We start from the raw sequence: 23702 nt of genomic DNA, 5'->3' as shown, positions 1-23702 counted from the left end.
GGAGGGAGGCCTGCTCTTGCGGCTCCCACATGAGGTTATTGTAGGTTCTGGAAGCAAGGGAAGGTTGGTCTTTTCAGACACAGGAGGACAGGCTGCTTCTCTTGGCAAGAAAGGCTCACATTGAATCAGGGGTTCAAGTTTCTCAGCGTCATTGGAGCCCACCCTGATTTCCCTGTTCCATTGTTTAGGGTCCTGCTTATTCCCAATCAGTGCCTTAACTTTCACACAGGAAACTCAGTGAAGCTGTGAATTCAGTTTTCACTGTTATTCTGCAAACCACACAGTTTTATATCTGATGTTCAGTTTGGTTGACAAAAGAAATAGATTCTTTTAAGGTCCCTCCAGAAACATTCTTTTTTCTCTGACCGATGTAAGTGTCGTATTTGAAGAGCCGTACTTGTCAGTGTCCGTGTGTATCCTCTGCAGGGCACGAGGAGCACCTGTGGGTAGTCCTCCCTTTGTGAGCAGCGTCTTCCCCCATGTAAGAAATCTTTGTGAGCCCAACGCCATGAAGACCTTTGCCTACGTTTTCTTCTGAGTGCTTTCTTGTTTCACCTCCATGCCTAGATCTGTAATCCATCTGGAGTTAATTTTTGTGGGTGGTGTGAGGTAGGGGTCATGATTCTTTTTTTTTTTTTTTTCATATGGAGATACAGTTGACCCAGTATCATTTATTGAGAAGAGCATCCTTTCTGTGGATGTGAGATTCTGTTCCGGGACTCCCATTTCTGTTCCCATGGTCCGTTGGTCCGTATACCAGTGCCACATTCTCTGAGGTAGCGTAGCTTACAATAGGCTCTTATCTGGTAGTGTGAGTCTTCCAGCATTGTCTCTGATCTTCAAGGTAACCTCACCTTTTGCATTGCCATATATGTTTTACCAGTTTGCGTACACACACACACACACGCACGCACACACTTGCCCATGCGCACATGTGTTCAGGCATGAGCGCACACACACAGCTGCTGAAACCCTGTCTGCAATTGCATTGTGTTGAGTTTGTACGCCAGCATGGAGACCACTGACATTTGTACACACCATCAATTTGGTGTATACCTTTCTATTCATTAGGCCTTTAATTTCTGTCAACGATGTTGTGCTGTTTTCAGTGTTGTGGTCCTGCATGTCATTGGGTAGACTTGCTCTGTAGTAGTTTCGTTTGTCTTGACACGATTATAAATGGCTCAGTACTTTTGCATACCGTTTTCTCGTTGTTTCTCCTGTATGAAAACATGGCTGAGTATGCACCCTGACCATGTCTACTCACCTTGCTAATCCTAGTAATTTGTCCATAGGTCCTTTTGCAATTTCTATAAAGACAATCACAGAGTTTGCAAAATAATTATAATTTTCTTTCTTTCTTTTCAATTCTTAGATCTTTCATTTGTTTTTCCTGCCTTTATTGTACTGGCCAGGACACCCGGTGCAATGTTGAACGGAAGTGGTCATAGCAGGTGTCCTCGCCTTGTTCCTGATCGCGGAGGGGAGCTCAGTATACATTTTGCTGAGAATTTTCTTTGCCAATAGTCAGACGGGTCCTAAAAAGCTTACATATCCCCATCCACCTGCAGTATTAAACCTTTATAGGGTTTAATGTGAGAGTGAAGTGGGATTAAATGCAAAATGCCCAGAATAAGGCTGGCTATGCAGTAGCTAGGTGCTCACCAAAGTATCTCTAAGTTAGTCGTTCTTTTTCTTTTTTGTGTATTTCAAATACAAAAAATTCACTTCAAGGATTGCGTGGTAGCAAGAACACCACCCCATGTCTTTGCTAAGGTAGGAAAGGGCATTCCAGTTCAAAAGGACTTGCTTGAGCCTCCCTCAGCCTTTTGCGGCTAGTGAAACTCCCTTACGCAGGACCATTTTGTTGCCCCATCCGTCGCCCGTGGTAACCACATCTGTGAGACTTCCAGCCCCAGCCCGCAGTGGGTGTAGGCAACACGAAAGTTTCCAAGTTGTACATATTGTTTCAAACTCTCAGAGTCCCGGAGGGAAGAGCAAACAGGATTCCGAGGTAAAACCTGCAGGTTAAATTTTATTGTCCTGAACCTACTGACGTTCAGGAAAGGGCTGTGTTTTTCTTTCCAGTGCTGTTCCGGAGCCAGCATCGAGCCCGTGACCGGAGCTCCGGGGACAGCTACCCACTGTTTTCAAAATTAATTTTGCCACCCCTAGTATGCACAGAGTCCTCTCCTCTCTGCCAGCAGAGAGGACATCTGCACCAACCTGTTGTGGCGGGAAGAGGGGGTTGCTTGTCAAAGAGCCTTGTGGGCCAGGGTGTCACCCCCCACCTCTTCCCTGCCCGGCTGGCTGCCTCACCCCGCCGTGTCTGAGCACGCTGGCGGGGGGCTTCACCCTGGGCAGGTGAGGGGGCTAGCTAGAGCCAGTGGCTGGGGAAAGCCAGGCTCAGAGCTCCTTTCTGTAAACGCGTCCACTCCCTCACTGTCTCGATCACGGTCACACCCGGATTAGGAGCCCCTACCCAATCCTGTGTCAGAGGCAAACAGTTCAGGAGAGGCTGGCTGGACTCTGCGCATCCCATCAGCGCCTGATTGAGTCGTGATTCCTGTTGCTTCAGAATCTCGAGTTTAACTAGCCTCTTCAAATGTGGAAAGTTATCATTTTGTTCTGGGTGTGGTGTCTGTGTGTACTAGCCAGCGTTAGGTGGCGTGGTGGGTCCCCCGTGTGTCCTTGGTGGGAACAGGGCAAGGTGGTCCCGTGTGTGTCCATAGGCGGGAACACGACAAGGTGGGTCCCATGTGTGTGCTCGGTGGGAACACGACAAGGTGGGTGCCGTGTGTCCGTGGGGAAGCACAGAGGCCTTCCCAGGTTCTGGTTACCCAGACCCCTGCTTTCACTCCTCTGCTGGGTGTGTTTCTGCTTTTCTACCAGAGCAAGTATGCCAGGGCGGAGTGGGGAGCCCCATATCTGCCACCTTTCAAGGAGCTGACAAACACTTATCTAGAGGAAAGAATTGGAAATCCAAAACTCAAGTTAAATTGGTAGGTGCTTAAGTAAGTTTACCGAGCGCTCAGTGCACTTCTGTAGACAGGGCTTCGTCTAGTGACAAAGTAGGGAGCGTGGCCCAGCAGGAGTTCCTATGCCTGTCTGCTGTGTTCCAGAACCTTCTGGGCACTTCTACAAAGTACAGATTCCTGGGTGTCCCTCAGACCTACAGAATCAGGCCAGAATCTCTGGCCCCACTGAGCTCAGCCATAACATAGCAGGAAAATGCGTGGGATCAGCACGTCCGGCCCAACGGGTGTGGGGCGCGGGGGCGGGGGTGATAGGAGAACGGGCGTACTCCGGCCTCCGGGCCTTGGAGCATATCTCCACCCACTTCACCCACGAGCAAGGCCTGACGCTCTTCTAGGATAAATAGCCTTCCACCGAGAGTTCCTGTGCCATGGAACATGTGGACGGTGTGGCCCTTTTATTCATTAGAACCCCTTTGCTGAAGAAAAGTGATTCCCGATCCAGTCTCCCCCTTGTGAATGAAATCCATGACCGGTGGGGGGGGCGGGGGCGGAGACTCCACCATCAGGCCCCCGACTCTGCCGGCCCCCACGCACCCCTGGCCCTTGCTCTCTGCTCCTTAGACGCATCACAGGTGGCCCGGGCCCCAGGGGCTGAGCGCCCTGAAAACGCCTGGGCTGTGCAGGCCACCGGCACGTGCCATGCCTTTGAAGGTTTCTGGGGTACGTCTGGCCAGGATTCCGCCCAGCTGTGTGCCACCTGGCATCCGCCACCCAGCACGGAGCATGCTGTTTCCGAGTTTGGCAGATCTGTCCTGGTTTTGCGCGGTGCTCAGATGCATGGTAATGACGGCAGAGCTGAAGGAAAATCAGATGTCAGCAGGGAAGGTGGCTGTCCTTATAAGCCCTCTGGAAGCCACAGATCCTCTTCTGAGCTGCTCCCCGGGCACGGGGCTGGGGTTCTTCTCTGGCAGCCGCATCAGGCCAGGGCCAGGTCCCGGAGCTCTGCGCTGGGAAGCCACGGTCACACGCCGGGGGGCGGCCTACAAAATGCTTATGATTTTTACTTTAAGAAAGTTTAAAGAAGTAAAAGTAAAAAGAATAGTGTAACTGACACCTGTACCTTCCTCCCAGAATTGACATAATATTTTTTAATCATATTGATTTAGAGTTTTCTTAAATAAAAGTAAAACATCGTATATGAAGTTACGTAACATGAAGATACGTCCGGGGCATTGCACGTGTCGCTTTAGCACAGCGTGTGACGTGCAGCCCGGATTCCACGCCGCCCCGCTCGGGAGACAGCCGTCGCTTCAGTTTGCTGTGTCTTTTCTATCCGGTTTTAAAAATAGCTTTCCACGCGCACGTAGGTAAACCGCGGGCAGCGCGCAGTGATGTGTTCTGAGCTTCTGAGGCGTGCAGACAGGTCTCCTCCCTTATATGCGCCAGTCTGCTTTTTCCACCCACCTCTGGGTGCACACTTGACCCCCACTTTCCCCTGCAGCGTCTTCATCCGGTGATCCCAGTTCCCCCAGAGGGTCCTGTGGCCCATTTGGCGTCCTCGCGCGGGTGTCCACGCGTGCGTGAGGGTCCTCCTGGCTGTGCCGCCAGCAGGGCGTGTGCGGGGTGGCGTCAGGGTCACGTCCGCTGGGCGCTGTGGGCTGCTCTGCGCCTGAGCCGTGCTGGCCGTGGGCGCGTCCCTTCCGACGGCCTCTGCGCCATTGCTCCTCAGCCCTGGCCCCCCGGTGCTCTCGTGGCCACCCCAGGACCCAGTAAGGAGACCTGGACCCCAGACCAAGCTGCAGTATTCCGAGCTCCCCAGGAGGGTCTGAGCGCTGGTAGGGTGAGAACCGCTGCTTTCCACAGCGGGGGCAGAGAAGCCGGCTCTGGGCCCTGGGAAGGCCCTCTGCCAGCGGTGTAGGAGCCCGACGGCAGTGGGGCCCGGTCGGCAGTGAGCTCCCTTGTGGCCTGCAAGTCCAGGGGACATTGGCGTTGGTCTCAGGCCTCATCTGGGGGTCCCTGGGTGCCCCTGAGACTTTAAGGGGAAAGGACCACCTTCTTAGTCTCCGGACTTCTGGAAGGTGGTTCTGAGGCTCAGCCTGTCCTATGGCGCCATCCTAGATGGAGGAAGAGCTTGGGGGCTAGAACTTCATTCTGGACTGGTTTTTAAATGTTTCTTCTTTTGGGTCTGGCCCCAGGTCGTGCAGTGCTGCTCCCAGTCCTGGGGTCTGTCATCCTTAAGAGTAGCAGGTGGAACAGGGCAGTTTGAGGTGGGGAGGCTGGCTTCCATCTGCCCCACCAGCCCCTGCCTGCTCCCCCTGCCTTCCCCCCACCCCTCCTGGCCCCGCCTGGCCCACACTTCCTTCTGCCCCTCCCACACCCCCTGGCAGCCCCTGCCTCCCCCCACTTCCTCCCCTCACCTGCTCCCCTGCCCTCCTTCTCCCCACTCCTCCCTCCTGCCTGCTCCCCTCCTTCCTCCCTGCCCCTGCTGCCTCCTCCTGCCTGCTCCCCCCCCCCTGCCCCCTGACCCCGCTCCCTTCCCCTGCTCCCCCGCCCTACCTCCCCCCTGCCCTGGACTGCTGCCTGCCTGCCAGTCGCTGGCTGGCTCTGCAGCAGGCGGGGAGCAGCGGGCGCCGGGCAGACAGCCTCGCACTGCAGCTCTGCCACTGGCCCGGCCTCCTGCAGACCCAGCCTCCTGCGGGCTGCAGAGAGCTGGCTTCCTCCTGGAAGGGCAGGTCTCCGGTAAGGCAGCACCCTCGCTCCAGCTAGCCTGCCTCACTTCCTCGGCTTTGTCTGGTTATAGGAAGGGAGAATGCAGAGGGGGATGGATGGAGGCTGTGTGGAGGGGAGTCGGCAGAGGGCTCAGAAAGCAAGTGCTGGGGTCAGCCATGACAGTGACAGGAGACTGGCCTCCTGGGCTCCATCTGGCTTCTCGGCTTTCCAGCAGCATTAGTTTAAAAGAGCACTTCCTGGATGTATAAGACTCTTTCATGGGGGGCGTCTGTGCACGTGTGTGCGTGTGTAGACACGGGCATGTTTGCGTGCATGTGTGCGTCCTGACCTGGCTGCGACAGGGGCAGCCGTGGAAGGAACAGTGTGCTGTCCTGGACAGAGACCGGTCAGCTCAGTGCGCTGGGTGACGAGGGCAAATGGACCCCTTCTTCCTTGTAAATTGGGGGGGGGGGCAGGGGGACTGCGTATAGTTCTCGTCTCATCTGATCACAGCACGCGCTCGTGTTCATGCACACATGCACTGTCCCCCCCCCCAGGCACGTGCATGTAAGTGTGCGCACACGCACGCACGCTGGTGGGCCGGCAGGACTCTGGGGACAGTGCAGTGACATACAGGAGCGCCTGGCACGGTGACCCGGCAGGAGTCGATGCTGCAGTGGGTCTGGCATCCTGAGGGGAGGGGCTGTGGTGTGGCTGGTGGGGTGGGTCATTGGGCTCCTGTAGGGCGCCTGGGGACACGGACAGACGGCTGGGCTGCCTCCTTTTCAGAGGGAGCCCCAGAGGTGCCCCGTCCTTGCCAGGATGGGGTCAGAGGGTGGAGTCCTGTGTGCTTCTCCACATCTGTTGACCAAACAGTGCCTGGTGTTACAAGTGGGTCCATGAGACCGAATTCAGAAGCCCCCAGAGGTGGGCCTCAGTTAGGCTCTGACTGTATACCCCGTGTTGCTTCTGTTTCAGGGATAAACGCCCAAGCCCGGAGGCTGCAGCGGAACCGTGCCAAGGGAACCCCAGCCCTGGCTTCGGGGGGTGCCCGGAGCCCCCCGACACCCCGGCTACGCCGCACCGTCAGTGAGAGCAGCCTGAGCTCGGCCACCGCCCAGGACCCCGAGGAACGCGGCCAGGACACCATGCGCTACTCCCTCTACGAGTCGCCCCACCTGCTCCTTCTGCAAGGCTACAGCCAGCAGCACGTGAGCCCGCCCCCCCGAGGCCCAGCCGCCCCCCGTGAGCTGACCAGGAGGGCCCTGGACGTTCTCAGAGTAGAAGGCCTCCACCTGCCGCTAGCTAAGTCAGCTGTGAGCTCCTGTGGCCACAGTCACCCCGGTGATGACGAGCCTGTAGAAACAGGGTGGTGGGCTCCACCACGCAGGGCCGTTCTAGATGCTGGAGGAAGTGGAGCTTCCCCTGTGCTTTGTTTCCAGAGCATTCTCCATCCAGGCTACAGTAGGAGGCGGCAGGAGAGGGCTCACCCGATACCAGGCTCCTTCTCGGAGAATTGTCTGCCACTTTCCAGATGGTGTCTCAGGCCATGCCGTGCCCTGGCTTTGGGGACCTCGACACAGGCCCACCCCCTTGTCCAGAGGGTGGATGCTTGCGAACGCCTCCTGTGGCATGCAGCCTCGAGTGCCCCTTGTCTGAGGGGCCCCTGGCCCTCAGGCCTGCATTTCCCACCACTTCTGTGGGGGCCCTTGGCTGGTTGGGCGGAGCCCTCAGAAGCTCCTCTCTCGGCTCTTCCTTTCCTGCTTGCCTGCTCATGCCCATGTGCTGAGCTCCCTTCTGGCTCCACTGGTGCACGCCGTGCGGCCCTGGGGCTGCCGGTGCTCGGGTCTTAGCCCTACCAAACCTGGCCTGGCACCTCCAAGCCGTAGGAATGGACAAGAGGCCAGACGAGGGTTCCAGGCGAGGCTTTACCGGGGCGTATGCTTGAGCCCAGGGGCAACAGCACAAAGGAAGGAGTCCTCGGGCTGACTCCCCAGGGAGAGGGCAGGGGCGCTTCTTCGAGAACCAGGTGGGCAGAGGGGTAGAGGTGAGGGTTTTCTTGGCACTGGTGTGCTCAGAGCGCGTGCCTTTCCATACATGGCGTGTGTCACTAGCGGCTTAAATCTCCACTCCTGGGTGTGATTTTTTAGCCTTTCAGCGAGGGAGAGGTAAGTTTAGGGCCCTCCCGTGGTCATTGCGCACTCTGAGGCCAGCGTCCCTGGTCCATGCTGGCGCAGACTGGTGTGGCCTGGTCTCACCAGGTCTTCCCGGCGCTGACTCTCTGCTTTAGGTTGATGTCCTGGTTTCTGCACTCCAGAAATGCAGGCTCACGAGTTTTCTTGTAGGAAGTTTTTTCTTTGTGGAATATTTGCATTGCATTAGGGTCGTGGGAGAGGCTGGAGTCCGGCCCCTATTCTGTCTCACGAGGCGGCGTCTGCCATCTGGAACCGCAGAGGAGAGGGCTGGCCCACAGTGTGTCACAGACCACCGGCGGGGGGAGGGGGGTGCTCAGCCATGCCTGTGAACCAGTGTCTGTGCCCAGCGCGGCCCTTGTCTGGCCTCTGTTGTCTCAAAGCTGGAGTCTCCCCTGGGTGTCTGGCGTGCCCCCGAGGCTGCTCTGGGAAGCCTCCGCACCCGGGGACAGGGCGGGTGCCCCGTGTGGGGCAGGCTGGGAGCCAGCAGCAGGTTAGGGAGGACTCCAGGGCAGGGCTGGCCCAGGGTGGCAGTCCCGGCCACATGGCTTAGGTGACACCTTTTCATTTCTTCCCACTGACAGATGTGTCCCAGGTGGCGTCCTGCCCCTGAGGCCCGATATTTGCATTTCAGGACAGCCTGGTGTACCTGCTGAACCGGGAGCAGCACACGGTGGGCCAGAGGACCCCTTCCAGCAAGCCCAGTGTCAGCCTGTCGGCCCCTGACATCCTGCCCTTGCACTGCACCATCCGCAGGCACCAGCCCCCGGGCCCGGAGCAGGCGGGGAGCAGGCTGGTCCTGGAGCCCATCCCCGGGGCGCCCGTCTCCGTCAACTTCTCCGAGGTGGGGGGCCGGGCGGTGGTGCTGCGTCACGGGGACCTGCTGTCCCTCGGCCTCTACTACCTGCTGCTGTTCAAGGACCCGGCGCAGGCCCAGCCCCTGCCCGCCCAGGCCCTGGCCCGGCTGCGCGCCGGGCCGCGGAGCTGCAGGATGTGTGGTGCCACGCTCCGTGCTCGGGGCGCCTCCGCCTCCGGCTCCACGCGGGCCGCCCTCCCCCGGCCGCGGCCGCTGCGCCTGGAGTTCGAGCCCGAGGCGGAGGACGCGCTGCTGCAGCGAATCCTGACGCTCATCGAGCCCGGTGGCGATGACCACAAGCTGGCCCCGGCCTTCCTGCTCTGCCTCTGCATCCAGCACTCGGCCACCCGCCTGCAGCCGGGCTCGTTCGGGCAGCTTCTGCTCAAGATAGCCAAGACGATCCGGGAGACCGTCTGGGTCAGTCGCGGGGGGGGTGCCGGGCACTGCGGGCGGGCTGTGGCTGCGGGAGGAGCTGGGTGGGCGCTGTGGCCCCCCGTGGGAGGTCCGGACTCCCTCCTCTCCCAGGGCCAGCCTGCCCTGCCTGTGCACACCCAGGGAGCCCGGGGTGTCCTCTGTGGCATTCTGTCCCATGTGCTGGGCTGTGACATCATGAGCTCTGGTCCCATGTCCCTCCCCAAGGCCCAGCCCACCTACGACATGGCCTGGAGCCTGGGCCCCAACACCCACTTGGCCTGAGTGCCCCGTGCTTTCTGCCGGGAGCAGCTTGGGCTTCTGCCAGCACTGCGGTGTGGAGCCCTCAGCTCGGTGGTGGGGGCACAGGACTGGCTGACTTCTGTACGTGGAAACACTTCCGTCCATCAGGGCCTCTCGAGCAGGGCACCACGTGTGTCTGGGCAGAACTCCCAGCGGCTAGCAGCCCTGGGCTCCACCCGCTGAACGCCGGTGGCTCCCCTCCCGGAAATGGCTCCGGGCACTGCCAGGCGTCCCCTGGGGGCACCGCTGGCCTGTCCCTGCAGGGCCGGGGCCAGTGTGCTGCAGGCTGCCTGGGTCCAGCCCTCGAGGCCCCCCGCCACTTCCTGCCCCTCCCGTGACTGGACTCCCTGGGGACATAGGCACGGCTGGTAGTTACAGACCCTCCAAGAGACGCCCATTCATCTCGGCCTGTAAACTGCAGAGATTGTAGAAACTGGATAGAGGCCTCAGATTAAAAGCCACATTTAAAATGTTTGAAACCTTTTAAAAGCAAAAGTCAACATGGGCTGTCACGTCCAGAGGTTTGTGTAAGTTATCCATGTACATTGTGGACATCCGAGCCCACCGGCCAGGGTTCCCGCGCGGAAAGACGTTGGAACTGTCCCGGTGTGGTCACCTCCCTGGGTCCCTGTGCACCGGCCAGGTGAAGTCCATGTTGGGTGGGAGCCCGACCACACCGGGGCCTGCGGTGACTGTTGACACAGACCACCATCCTGTCCTGTCTGCTCTGGGCCGGACATTTCCTAGCGAGTCAGATGCTGTGATGCCGGGGCCCTATCCCACTTGCCAGCTGGAGAAACTGAGGCTTGTCGAGGTGAACAACCTCATCCAGGGTCTGGAGCTCAGAAATAGAGGAGTGTGGATCCAGGCATCCGCTGCATGCTTCCCCATGTGCTCCCTGTGCTGTTCACGAGCTTAACCCTGGTCCGTCGAGAGCCCCAGACGTTTCATTTGTCCGTCTGTTTCTTGGGCACCAACCGCTCTCTGTCCTACACACTAGAGGCAAGATAAGCACATTCTAGAACAAGTAACGGAGTCAGAGCTAGGGCTCTGCTTAGCCACATAACAACTTGCTACTAAAGCAAGAACCATTTCTTGATTAAAAGTGACGGAAAGTGTTGGCTAAGCCTGCATCCCTGCTGGGATGTTTGTGCTTGGAAGTACTCAAGCACACGCCCGTCTACTCGCTGTCCCTGCGGCTGGCACGGGAAAGCCCGCGCGGGACGCTCGACAGTAGGGGCGTTGGTAGAGTCTTCGTGCTGGTATCCGTACAACGTTTGACCTGCTTTACTGTTTCTAGACGCGCCGCTGGTTCTGTCAGCGAGCCGGGTGTGGATTGTGTCTGTGGCAGGAAGTGTGCAGGTCCCACGCAGGGATGGAATGGGAAATTATCCTTTCCAGCCCCGTGTTGCGTAAACAGCCTGCACGGTACACGACGTCTGCCATGACGGTGCCGTGGTTTTCACGTGGATTTAGCGGTGTTCTCGTTGAACATGCCCTGTGGTATGCTGTTTTTTTCTCATGTTTGCTTGTTTGTCTTTATAGGAGAAAACCAAAGATCTGGCGGAGAAGCAGGCACAGCTGTAAGTACGGCTCCCTGTTAGGCCCCTAGATCCCCAGACCTGCACCTCCCTGTGGAGCCAAGACCCCGGGGGTCCCCCAGACGCCTCTGGGGTCAGCTCTGGGCTTCTGTCGCACTGTCCCTCTCTCTCCGAGGGGCTGTTTCCATTTCTGTGCTCAGCACCGGGGAAGCGCTGGGTTTGGGGAGTTTCTCCAGGGTGCGCATTAGACCGAGTGGGCAAGACCCCCTCCGGAGCCTCACCCCGCCTTCGCTTCCCCTGACGACTGTGCTACAGCGGACCCGCCCCTTCAGGAGAATGTGCGCCTCCCGACCTGGAGCAAGGGCAGCGTTTCTGCTCCCCCGCGTCCGTTGTCACAGAAAGTGCTGTCGAGGCTCTCACACCACAGCGGGGACTCGGGGAGCTGTTTGGCATTAACGAGAGAGACATGCGCGGGCCACCACCCAGCAGTCGCACTGCCGAGCGGGCCCCGCAGGGACACACCATCCCACGGGGGGCAGGCGGTGTGCGCCTAAGTCCTCGTCCATAAGCACAGAGGTCGGAAGCCACCACGTGCCCCGTGCAGCGGACACGTGGCGACGGCGAGCGTGAACACGCCGTGTGCACAGCGCTGCGTAGACAAAGCACCCAGAAGAGCGCCTGTAATGCGACTGCGCTGAGCCTCCCACTGCCGGAGCGCGCACGTGTGGGAGCTCCCCAGGGGCCGTGTGGAAGGGGCTGGGCCCTGCCTGTCGCGAGGGGAGGGCACGCGGGACGTCACGTCGCAGGGGGGCCGTGGTCTGCCCGGCTCCTGGGTCTGCCGCCGGATCCGGTAAAGCACACTGTCGCCACGCGCGCCTGCTTACGGGTGCTCCGCGGGCCCTCGCGGGAGGAGGAGGAATCGTCAGGCCCCCCTAGCGGGAGGCCCGGAAGCCCGGGTCAGGAGCAGCGCAGAGTTGCGGTCACCCAGCTGTCCCGGCTGGGCCGGACGTTGAGCACACAGTTCCTGCCGCTCACGAGTGTCTGCTCTCTGGCTCCTGTTGACATCAGGAAGTCAGAGTGGCATCTGGGGAAGGGTTTGCTGATGAGCAATATGGCTCTGGGGCGCGAGGCTGCGTGGGGAGCCCAGGCCCTGCCGCCCAGCTTACTGGGGCAGGGCTCAGTGTAGCCCGGGCCCCTCAGAGAGTGCCGGACGGCCTGCCCGCGGTGGAGAGAACGGCACAGGGCTCGGCACGCTAGGTTTTCCATGTGAGGGGGCTGGCCTTGGGGGCCCAGGGGCAGGTGTGGTTGCTTCACCCCGCCTCCCCAGCTTGGGGGACAGCTGGGCTTCCAGGGCTGCCGTGGGGCCTGGAGGTGATGGAGCTGAGGTTTTAGAGGCTCAGGCAGTCCTCGCCCTAAGTGCCTCCTCACTGGGGAGACCGAGGCCTCCCCCCAGCAGCTCCCGACTGGTCTGTGTTCCAGAACTTGTGTCATTAGGGACTAAAAACAGCCCTGTGTCCATCCCCAGGGAATGCTCCCTTTCTCCTCCTTTTAAAACAATTTTTGAATCACTTGCAAGGTCGAAAAGCACAGACTGTTTCCATCACCCCAGAATCCACACCCGAGCTTCACACTATGAACCTCGTGCCCCGCGGGCTTCAGCTCCGTGTGCTGTGCTCCTGTCCAAGTGCGGTGGACTGGTGACTTCCACCGTGTGCTTTTTCTGCATCTGTGACGTTCACACCTTTTCCCCGGAGGTGTGAGCGCGGGCACCGCGCCCGCAGGTGTCGGGACCCATGGCCTCATCCCTGGGATTAAGCCCTTCATGGCTACTGATTTTGGTAGCCTGGGGATTTACAGTTGTAGGTGTTTTAGTTAGCATTTTCTCCTCTGAATTCATACGGCAGCTGGATCTAGGATGTTCCCCGTCGTCCTGGTCTGACTTTAATAACAACGCGTCAGGTTGTGTGAGGCGAGGGCTCGGGCCCCAGCGGTTTGCTGAAGTAGTGTGTGCAAGGTCTGGGCGGCCCTGGGTTGGCCCGTCCCATTTCTTCAGTGATTAGTGACGTGTCTGGTTTTCTACCCCTGCTAGTGTTGATTTCAGTGACTTCTGCTTTCGTTCTTGAAGTTACTGGGATAAAATTGTTCCTCATATTCTCTTGGGACTGTTTTCATCTCTCACGTATTTAGTTCCTGCTGGGTTTATATCTTTCCTCTTACTTTCCTTTGATCTATCTTCCCAGGGATTTGACTACTGTCATCTGTTTGAAAGGACCAGTTTTGTTGTTTTCGCTTACCTTTTCTTTGATTTCTGCTCCATTAACCTCTATGTTATTTCCTTATTCTTGCATAATTTGTATTTTAATTTCTTCTTTGATTCGTGAATCTTTTTGAATGTTTTTTGAACTTCTTAAATTTTAATTTAATTTTTATTAGCAAAAATGCATTCAGTTTTGTTTTCAGTAATGATTTCTCTCCCATATGCTTCCCAAGCAGATTTTTAAAAATTTGTATCAGAGTAGTCATTGATTTATTTTTATTTATTTTATTGTGGTAAAAAACACTTCACCTGAGAATCACCCCTTTTTTAATTTTTAATTTTTATTAAGATTTTATTTATTTGACAGAGAGCACAGGCAGGGGGAGTGGCAGGCAGAAGGACAGGGAGAAGCAGGCTCCCTGCCAAGCGGGGAGCCCAGTGTGGGGCTCGATCCCAGGACCCTGGGGTCACGACCTGAGCCAAAGGCAGATGCTTAACCTGAGCCACCCAGGTACCCCAAGAACTACCCTTTTGAATTTTGAAGTGTATATTAGCAATTTCCAGTCCTGCCCAGCTCAGCCCAGCCCCTGGCAGCCACTGTTCTGCTCTCCCTGAGTCGGAGGCCTTCGCTATCTCAGCGGAATCAGGAGACGTTTCTCCTTCTATGATTGATTGGCTTATGTCGCTTAGCGTAACGTCTGTAGGGCTCCTCCACGTCACAGCACACTGCAGGATTCCCCGAGTCTTTAAAGGCTGAGTAACATGTCATTGTATTATATACCAGACTTTTTATCCCCTCCTCCGTCCGTGGGCCTTAGTGTGATTCCACGTCTTCCTTATCGTGAAGAGTGCGGCACTGAACACACGTGGGGCCCCAGTGTGTCTTGGAGACGCGGATTTCAATCCCTTTGGGTAAATACCCAGAAGTGGCGTTGCTGGGTCACATGGTAGTGCTATTTTTAATTTTTCGAGGAGTGTCCATCCTGTTTTCCACAGCGGCTGCACCTTTTGCATCCCCCCCAGCAGCGCACCAGGGTTTCCAGTTTTTCCACACCCTCACCGACGCTTGTCACCTCTTGTCTTTTTGACGGCGGCCGTTGCAGCAGGTGTGAGGTGCGCGCTCACTGTGGTTTTGATCCTGGTGGTGAGTGACGCTGAGCACCTTTCCACGCGCCTGTTGGCCATCGGAGGTCTCTGGAAAAGTGTCTCTTCAGGTCTTTAACCTATTTTTTAATCAGGTGGTTCGTTTTTTTGCTTTTGAGTTATAGGAGTTCCTTATGGATTTTGGGAATTAACCCGCTCTCGGGTGGATACTTTGCAGACGTTTCTCCCGCTCTGCAGGTTGCTTCTTCACGCGTTGATGGTCCCTCTGCCGTGCACAGGCTTTGCGGCGGGGCTCGTGCTGCCTAGCTGTGTTTGGAGTCCTGCCCGTGAAACCGATGCTTCCGCCCACGGCCGCCTGAAGGGGTGCGGCGACCCCGCCGCAGCTCGTGTGCCGAGTGCGTGGCCTGCGGTGGCGGGTGCTGGGGGCTGACCTCGCTGCCATTCGGCACCGGAACTCCCGCTGGCTCTCGCTGGTGGTTTACTTGTCAGGAGAGGCCTGTCCGTCCCTTTGTGTTCTGGGTGAAATTGAGAAGGGCAGTGGATGTTGAAAACGCAACGGAATTAGGCTCTGAAGAGCCGGATTAGTCCTTTCTTACTGACACGCCCCCTTCACGCCTGTGTGCGCACACGTGTGTGATGCACGTGGGCGCGGGGGGCGGATTTGGAGGACCAGTGCTCGGGGCTCTGGAAGGCGAGCGGGTGGCAGCAGCAGACCTACCTAGCGGTAAGAACAAGGAGACCCGGCCTGAAGCCAGTTCCGTCCCTCCCCGGGAGCAGGACAGAGAGGAGGTCGCACTGGGTGACACGAGTGCTTATGTCAGCACAACAGAACCACAGTCACAAGAGGAACGTGCGAACTGGAGCCTGAGGTCCCCGCCTGTGGCCCCTGTGGCTCTTCCCGTGGGCCTCGTTCCCCGCGACCCTGGCTGTGACCATCACAAATGACAGTCCTGGAGCTGCCGTGGCGCTCGCCAGCCTGCCAGGCAGGATGAAGGGCCCTGTGCCCTTGCCGGGCCCGGGGACAGCACTGTCCTCGCCGATGCCCTGCCACCGCCTGGCCCGCCCCTCACAATCTGCCAACAAGAGATGCCGTTCCAGCGAGGGGTCGCTGGGACCGCTGGACAGCCAGCCCGGTGTCCCCCACGGACAGACCTGAGTCTCCTCCGGGTGGTTTGAATTGCTTGTGAACGGCTCTGTGCTCACCTGTCAGGAGAGTCCACTGGGTGCGGTCACGGGGGCACCGGAGACCGGGTCCTGGCCGCTGCCGCCGCCGGGCTCAGGGCCGTCCCTAGAGGCCGCCACCACATGGCCCGCTGACCTGCTTCTGCGGAGCGGGTGCCACAGATGGGCGATCGTGCCCAGAAAGATGGGCTGTTGACTCTTGAAATCGAGGAATTCCCAGAGCTCAGCACAGCCTCGCCACGTCCACCCCCAGACTGGAGGAGCGGCTCAGGACGGTGCTGGGAGCTTCCTGTCACCGCGGGCAGCTCGGTCACTGCAGGCGGCTCACAGCCACGGGGTCCTGGAACCCAGGGGCTGGTGCACGGGAGACCAGAGGCGGGGAGAGGGGCCGGGGTGGATCTGGGTTTGGCTGGAGCTCGCCGGACCCTGGAAGTGGGTGACCCTGACATCGCCATTGTCCCCTGGAAAGGGAGCATGGAGCCTCGAGGTGCCAGCCTGGGAGGGAGGCAGGCGTGCCCCTGGGGCCGTCTCCAGCTGGAGCTGGCCGTTCCCCAGGCTTGTAACGGGGATCAGAGGGAAGGGAAGGTTCCAGCCCCGTACCTGGTGCCTGGTAGCTTTCCGATTTCATGAGCTGCCGCGACAGGTGCGGCCCTGGCAGGAGAGTCCGTGTGAAGAGCGTGTGTTGGCAGCACCAGGCCCATCTCAGAGCAGCCCCTGGTTTTCTGACAGTTGACTCCGAATCTCCCGGTGATGTGCTCTGAGCGCTACGATCGCGTGGTTCTTAGCTAATCTTGCCTGTGTGCCTCCCGCCGCAGTTTGTTCGCTGTTTGGCTCTTCCGTTAATTACATTAACGTAAATAACACACTGACACTCCTGCCCCTCGTTCTGCGGCCGCGGGCGCTCCCTGCCTGTGCACACACGCATTTGCACACCGCTCCTCTGCGCTCCTTCGTTATCTCAGTCCCAGAGGGAAAGATGTGAGAATAGTGGACGAGCGTCCTTTACCAACGGCTGTGGCCCCTGGCGGTCCTTCCCACGCGGTCTGGAGGGCACGTGCCTCCGGCCTCACGTGTCCCACAGCTTGCTGTGGACCCCCTTTCCCAGCCTGGCCTCGGTGGGGTTTGGCGGCGTCCCACTGGTGTCCCACTGGAACGAGCGTCCTTGTGTGCCGAGCGCGGGCTCTGGCCTCCCCGGGCGGCCGTCCGGGAGTAACTCTGGGTCTTCTGTCTCGGCAGCCAGGAGCCCCTCTCCCCGGCCAGCTTCACCATGGCGGGCCTGGTCCCCGACCTGCAGCACATCCTCTTCTGGATGGCTAACTCGGTGGAGCTCCTGTACTTCATCCAGCAGACGTGCCCGCTCTACATGCAGAGCTTGGAGGAGGAGCTGGACGTCACAGGTGCTGCCGTGCTGCCGCTCCCGGGCGGGGGGGTCCCTCGCGGGGGTAGTGGGGGGTCCCGGGGGCAGCGGGTGTCCCCTCGCCGACCCAGGCTGCAGTCGGCCGCTCGAACCTGTGGAGGTGGCATTGTGTGGGGGTTCCTCTGAGAGGGGGCGACACTGGCGGTCGGGCAAACCCGCCCCTCGCGTCCCCGGCCTGTCACGCATTCAGCGCCTCCACCGCGTGTCGCCTGCGGGGGCCGGCGGAAAGCGTGCAGTGCCTCGGGCCTGGGCTGTTCCTCATGGGGCGCACTGCGGGTTCCGAGAGGAGACCTGGGGGCTGGTTGGCTTCGGGGCCGCTTTAGACTCTGTGATGGCAACACTGACAGACGCTGCCTGGGGCAGCCTGGGGGCTTCCAGAAGAGGGTGGTGTTGGGCCTGGGATTTCAGCCGCTATGCGTCTGCATCGTGGCTCCCGGAACAGCCGGGAAGGAGGGTGGGGTGGTCCCAGGGGCAGAGGCCACAGCCCCCCCAATATCTTGTTCCTGTGGCAAAACCAGAGGCAGCCGCAGCTGCGGGGGATCCCGGGCAGGTGTGGTCGGCGGGCCTGACTCTGAAGGCTGCCCCCGGAGCTGGGATGGAAGCCAGGCAAGCGGGCCGGGCCGAGGCTCCCCCGTGGGCTCAGTCTGCTGGACGCTGCTCGGCGTCTGTATGCCAGCCGTGTCTCCCAGGGGTGGCCGTGGGCTCTGTGTGGGAGAGCCGTGAGCAGGGAGCGTGGGGTCCCGGTCCTCGCCCAGGTGGTGCGGGACCCTGCTGAGCCCCTGGGAGGGGCTAGATTTCCAGAGATGAGGGGCTCTTGGTGGCTGAGAGTGAGGGGTGGTGGTCTGCACAGGGCAGGTGGTCCTACTGTGTGCTTTGGCCGTCCAGGAGCTGTGGAGATGGGTGGGAGGGAGGGCCAGCCGGGCCGGTGCCGGGCTACGCAGAGCCAGTGGAGGCGGCCTGGCAGGTGTGTCTGTGTCCCTTATCGTCAGTCACGGCTTCTTAGTGTTTTCTTATCCCCACCTCACAGTGAAAGGGGCACTGGGAGCTTCCTTGGGCTTCCAGGGCCTGGGAATCGGGGCTTTTGTGGATATGTAGAGGGACATACTAGAACCTTCCGTGTCCCAGTGGGCATTCAGGCCTGCTGACCTGTGGCCCCCATCCCCGTTCCCCTTGGGTGGACGTTGTGCAAGGCGTCCAGTGAGACCTCCCAGGATGCTGCTGCGCTCTCCGTCCACAAGGCCTGGGCCCGAAGCAGCCGGTTACCCGGCTTTTTCCCCTGAACGTGACATAAACGACCTTCCCTGTGCGTCTCCAGAGTGAGGGCACTGGCTCTGTCCCCGTAGCCTGGGCCGTCCTGAGCTTGGTGCTCCCAGAACCCAGGGCCTCCCTCTCTCCAAAGCCCGCAGGTATCCTTGGGGGCTTCCAGCTGTTCCGAACGGAGGGGCCCCTCTTCTGGACGTGGCGTTGGCCAGGGAGCACCTGGGCCTCTGGCTCGTCTGCGGGCGCATGTGGCCCTTCTGAGCAAGATGTCCGGAGGTCGGGGGTGTTGACAGGGAGTCCTGCCTGTTTTGCCCCCAGCACAGTCGGCTGGGAGAACTGCCCCCTCCATGGTTTTTGGGCACAGTGTCGGTGGGTGAGTCCTGCTGATGCCCCGTCTCGTCCGCCCTGATGTCACACGCTCTGTTGAGACGCTGTGGTCTTTGGACCCCCCTGGACCTCCTCCTGGGCACAGGGAGCCTGTGGCTGGCGGATTTTCATCACAGGAGCTTCTTGGGGCCGATGGAGGCTCTGCTTCCTTAGCCGCTGCCTCTGCCCTTGGAGGAAGTTATTTTTGGTCCGGGGCCTGGATGTCGCGTAGGCCATTGAGGCTGGGAGAGTGAGCCCGCGGCTGGCTGGGGCCCCGCCTCTGTCCGCCCCTGGGGCTCCGCGAGCTGGGGAGGCCGCAGCAGGATCTGAGCGTCCCACAGACCGTGTCCTGTGCAGGGCAGGCGCTGGAGAGCTTAGAGGAAAAATCCCATCAGCAGAGGCCAGAGGCGAGGTGAGAGTCGCGTCTCGGCCTCCTGACCTTCAGCGGGAAATTTCTGTGGGAAGATTTCTGAAAACAGATGTCACGTCCTGAACGCTGGAAAATCGCCTTTTCGTTCCACAAACAATCTTTGTTGTCCAAAGCTCTTATGCAGGACGCCTCCCTCCTACGGGTGGACGGAAGGTGGGCCCATCGGGGGTGGGGGTATTTTACCCGCTGAGAGCCTCTGTGGCTCTGCCTCAGCCCCTGTGGGTCTGGGGGCCTCAGGTGCAGGCCGCCGACCCCCGAAAGGCTTGTGTGAGAGTCAGCTTGCTCGGAAACGCCAGCAGAGCCCACACCACGGGTACACGTGCTTCGGCTGGTTTTCCAGTGACGGCTGAGAGAGTCGTGTGGCCGCTGCTGGGGGCCTTCCCGCGGCTGCGCTCTGCCGGGTCCTGGCCTCCTCCTCCTGCCGTTCCTCCTCCCGCCAGAGCCCCCACACCCACGGGGGGTAGCGGTGGGCTTTCTCGGACCAGCTGGCCGTGTAGGAGGCTCCCCCCACCCCACCCCGCCCTGGTCCAGGCCCTGCTCCAGGGAAAGGGTTTGGAACTGGTTTCTTGGCCCAGTTCCCGCTAGCTTCCATCGGCTGTGGGTCGTGTTTGGTCTGCAGGGGCCGCGGTCAGCAGTGGGCAGCCTTGCGTGTTTCTCTAGGCCTGGGGTGCTACAGCCCAGCGGCCTAGCAAGACCTCTGGCTCCCCCAAGCCACGGGGCCCCCAAAGTTGTCTGATTTGCCTCTCCTCTAAAGCCCGGTGAGGCTGCTGGGAGCAGCCGGACCCCACCAGGGTCTGTCCCAAATGCAACCCCACAGGCCAGGCTCTGGGGAGGACCCTGGGCAGGTGGCGCAGGCCTCTGGCTTCCCGAGCCAGGCGGCTTCCTGGGGAGTGAGCTCTTTGGGGGTGCTCTGTGGGTCCAGGGGCAGGAGTGCCCCAAGCCCTGGAAAGAGAAGTCCCTCCAGCAGTGGTGCACTCAGATGGCTGTAGGGCTGGCATCTCTGATGGGCTCGCACACTCTTCTGTTTGTCCAGAAGTGGGTGGCCTGGGTCCCTGTGCTCTTGGGAGGCCCCGTAAGACCCAGCACCTCCCTCCCAGCCCCGGGGAGGGGAGTCCTAGAGCGTGGGGGCCATGCTGTGTGGTAATGAAGAGGCTGTAGCGGAATGAGCTGGCGCCGGTCTACGCAGGACGCGTGCGTCCCAGCTGCCTGCCCGCAGCTCCTGGAGTGGGGTGGGGATCTGAGAGCATGGGAGACAAGGCAGAGCGGCCAGGCCGTGGGCACTCCTGCTAAGCGACGGTGGGACACCGCGTGCCTCCTGCGTGCTGGAGGCCCCTCAGGACATTTCTGCCCTGTTGGGGTTCTCTGGTATTGGGGTCTCTGTGGCCAATTTGGCTTCTTGACTTTACGGGAACACCTCCCAGAGATAAAGAATCACCAGGCATCCACTGACCCCCCCCCCCAATGGCCCCGCTAGGCAGGCCTCCCTCACAGTTCCCCAGGCTCAGCTCCAGCCTGTCTGGGGAGGCCCACCCACCTGGGCCTGTGGTTCGGGGGACCCGCCTGGAGCTGAGGCAGCCTCCCTCCGTGGAGCTGTCGAGAGTCCTGCTCTCCGCGCAGCGTCTTCCCTGCAGTCTGTCCCGGGTGCTGGGGGGAGAACAGGGCACATAGGCCATTTGGTTTCTCTCTCCTTGGAAACGTCACGATTCCGTGGAGGGACGGTCTCCTGCGGAGCTCTGGCCAGCGATCCTCTGACCTGTGTGCGGAGTGAGAAGCGGCTGCAGGGGCGTCGGGTCAGAATCTGCTATTGCGGGGGCAGTTGGTTCCCGCAGAAAACGTGTCTGGAGTCTAGTCAGTAACGAGCTTCACGTGCGCCTCGTGTCGCTTCAGCCTCGCCGGCCCGGGAGCAGGGGGTCCGCGTCTCACCCCTGCAGCCCTGGGAGGCTGTGCCGGCCGGGCTGGGGGGCTTTGGTTATCGCACCCCCAAACCCACGACGGGGACTTGGGCGAGCGCATGCCGGGTAACCGCGTCCCGCTATCTCCACACAGGCTCCAAGGAGTCCCTGTTCTCCTGCACGCTGACGGCCAGCGAGGAGGCCATGGCGGTGCTGGAGGAGGTCATCCTGTACGCTTTCCAGCAGTGCGTGTACTACGTCTCGAAGGTACGGCGCGCTGCCGGCTCGGGGTCGAGCGGGGCGGGCTGTGCTCCTCATGGCTCCCCGGGGCGGGGGGGGGGGGACCGGGAAGGAGAGGTGCTCTTCCCACCATCACTCGAGGATTCTGAGCTCTAATGGCTGCCCATGCGCCCTTGAGCTGTGAGCGCCCTTGAGCTGCTCGCCCTCCTGCCCTCCTGGCTGGCGTCACCCTCGTCCTGGGAGTCGGCTGGCTGCGCAGGGGCCTGCAGTGTGGGGGGGGCTGGAGGACTGGCTGCTCTGGGGGGTGATGTGGAAGGTGGAGCGTGTGCTCTGTGGGCATTGGTGGCCACCGTGGTGAGCACCAAGGGCGTCGGAGCCTCCGGGTAAAGGGGGGGGGGTGCAGGCAGGGGAGTGGAGAGAGGAGGGGCCCCTGCGGCAGGTAGTCCTGACGGTGGGGAGCCCGGAGGACTGGCTGAGACTGCGTTAGAACGTGGATGGATCTGGTGGGGGCCGAGGAATCCGGCCCAGCTGCTCTCCAGTGAGAAGCAAGAGGGTTGACTGGAGAAACGGATTCCCCGTTTGTTCCGCGTGCAGTCCGGACAGCTGAGTCAGGCAGCCCCGTGCTTGGTTGCTCCCAGCTGCAGGGAGCCCTGGGTTGAGGAGGACACAGCCTCAGTGTCTTGGCCAAACAGGAAGGAGCCCCCATCATGTGCCTTGAGGGTCCGAGTGGAGATGTGCGGCGTTGCCCTTGACCTGTCATCCCAGGGTCACCTTGAGGTGTGGTGGCAGCGAGGACTCCCCTCGGAGGTGGTGCCTTCACCTTGTTTCTGGGGAGCAGCAGATGCTGCTCTGTCACCCCCAAGATGAGTGTGGGTGCCTGCCGTCCTGCCAGGCCTTCCCCCGGGGCCGTTGCCTTGGCCCCCAGGCTGCTGAGCCTGGCTCAGGTCCGCGGGAGGGGGTGCTCTGGCACAGGGGGTGTGGTCCCTTAGGGGACCAGCTGCTGGCCCCTCACCACCCTTCTGTCCGATAAAACAGGAGGGGCGCAGTTCCTCCCAAGAACTGTGGGGCGTCTCCAGCGGCCCTTTGGCTGGGGCTCTGTGCCGCTCCTGCTGTCCTCTGCTCCTTTCACCGAGCTGCTCCTGAGTCCCCCGTGGCCCCGGGCAGCTGGGGCCTGTTCGGCAGGATGCCGATCTGGCCCAGGCGGGGGGCTCGTGTGCCCCCAGGGCCCTTGCCGACGGCAGCTTGTGTTTCCCTCTTGCCCCCAGTCCCTGTACGTCTGCCTCCCGGCCCTGCTGGAGTGCCCCCCTTTCCAGACGGAGCGCCGGGAGAGCTGGTGCTCTGCCCCCCAGCTGCCGGAGGAGCTGCGCCACGTCGTGTCCGTCTACCAGGCCACCCTGGACCTCCTGCAGCAGTTCCGGGTGCACCCCGAGATCGCCTCCCAGGTGCTGGCCTACCTCCTCTTCTTCTCCAGCACTCTGCTCTTCAACCAGCTCCTGGACAAGGGTGAGGCCCGGGGTCGGGGACCCCTGCCCCTGCCGCAGGAGAAGCCAAGCATGTGCTGGCGGGAGCTGGGGGGCCGAGGCATCTCGCTGCCTGGGGGTCCGGCGGGGAGGTGGAGGCCCAGAGCTTTTGCTGTCGCAGGGCTGGTGCCTCTAGGAGCGGGAGTGTCTGTCAGTGTCTGCAGATCGGTCCCGGGATGCGGGGGGCGGTGTCTGCACAGGCCTTTCCTGGTTCATTATATCCCCACAGAGCCTCAGCGGGGAGTGAGGAGGGACAGGCTCAGAGAAGGAACGTGGCCTCTGCCCCCCAGATTCCTCACTACCAGGGGCTTGGGTTGCCAGTTCCTTCCAGTCGGGCCCCACTGGGACACGGGGAGATGAGCATGCCACGCATGCAGACCTGTGGCACACGTGTCACCAGTGTGGCCTTCCCGGGCTGGTCGGGGTCTGTGGGCAGGATCCAGGTGGGAGCTGGGGGTCTCGGCTGTAGGTGTGGACATGTCTCTGCACTTGGGAATCTGTGGCTGTCACAGCCCCTCCCTGCCGCCTCATCTCCCACCTCCCATGCCCCCCCCCCCCGGGCAGAGAGGGGTCCAGAAGCAGGCTGGTGGTCTTGGGAGGGCATGTACGGCTGTCAGGCCTGTCCTCAGAGGCTTGGAGCCGGGGAGGACGGGCGTTGGGGAGCTCCATGGGGAGGGCGGGCGGCGTGCCTGCCGTGCGGGGAGCCACGGAGCATCACCTCCCGTCCCCGCTCCCAGGTCCCTCGCTGAGTTGCTTCCACTGGCCCAGAGGCGTCCAGGCGAGCGCCCGCCTGCAGCAGCTGTTGGAGTGGACGAGGAGCGCCGGCCACGGGGAGGCCGGGGAGCGCTTCTTCCGGAAGCTTTCCTGCGCGCTCAACCTGCTGGCCACGCCCCGCGCTCAGCTCATCCAGGTAGGTGGGCGCCGCGCGACCCGTGTGGGCCTCGGAGCTGCTTCCGGGCTCTGGGAGCTCGCAGAGCGGTCCCGGCGAGGTCCGTGTCCAGTCCCTGACCCCACATGGCACAGGGGGCTCTGCACGTGCGACTC

General features: G+C 60.8%; 1 protein-coding gene across 4 annotated transcripts in view; it reads left to right on the top strand.

Annotated features, from left to right (window-relative positions):
• RADIL (Rap associating with DIL domain) overlaps positions 1-23702 on the top strand; it is a 63579-nt gene that overhangs the window by 33227 nt on the left and 6650 nt on the right. For all 4 annotated transcript variants that reach the window (XM_045813276.2, XM_087867005.1, XM_087867011.1 and 1 more), the window contains 7 exons: positions 6666-6898; positions 8514-9152; positions 10995-11032; positions 16770-16930; positions 21053-21165; positions 22404-22641; positions 23396-23568. In XM_045813276.2, the coding sequence (XP_045669232.1) occupies positions 6666-6898; positions 8514-9152; positions 10995-11032; positions 16770-16930; positions 21053-21165; positions 22404-22641; positions 23396-23568 (1595 nt within the window). The remainder of the gene's footprint in view (positions 1-6665; positions 6899-8513; positions 9153-10994; positions 11033-16769; positions 16931-21052; positions 21166-22403; positions 22642-23395; positions 23569-23702) is intronic.

This window comes from Ursus americanus, chromosome 2 (genome assembly GCF_024610735.1).
Source record: "Ursus americanus isolate L20-20 chromosome 2, mUrsAme1.1.p, whole genome shotgun sequence".
Classification (NCBI taxonomy): Eukaryota; Metazoa; Chordata; class Mammalia; order Carnivora; family Ursidae; genus Ursus; species Ursus americanus.
This window is presented reverse-complemented; position numbering and strand designations above follow the sequence as displayed.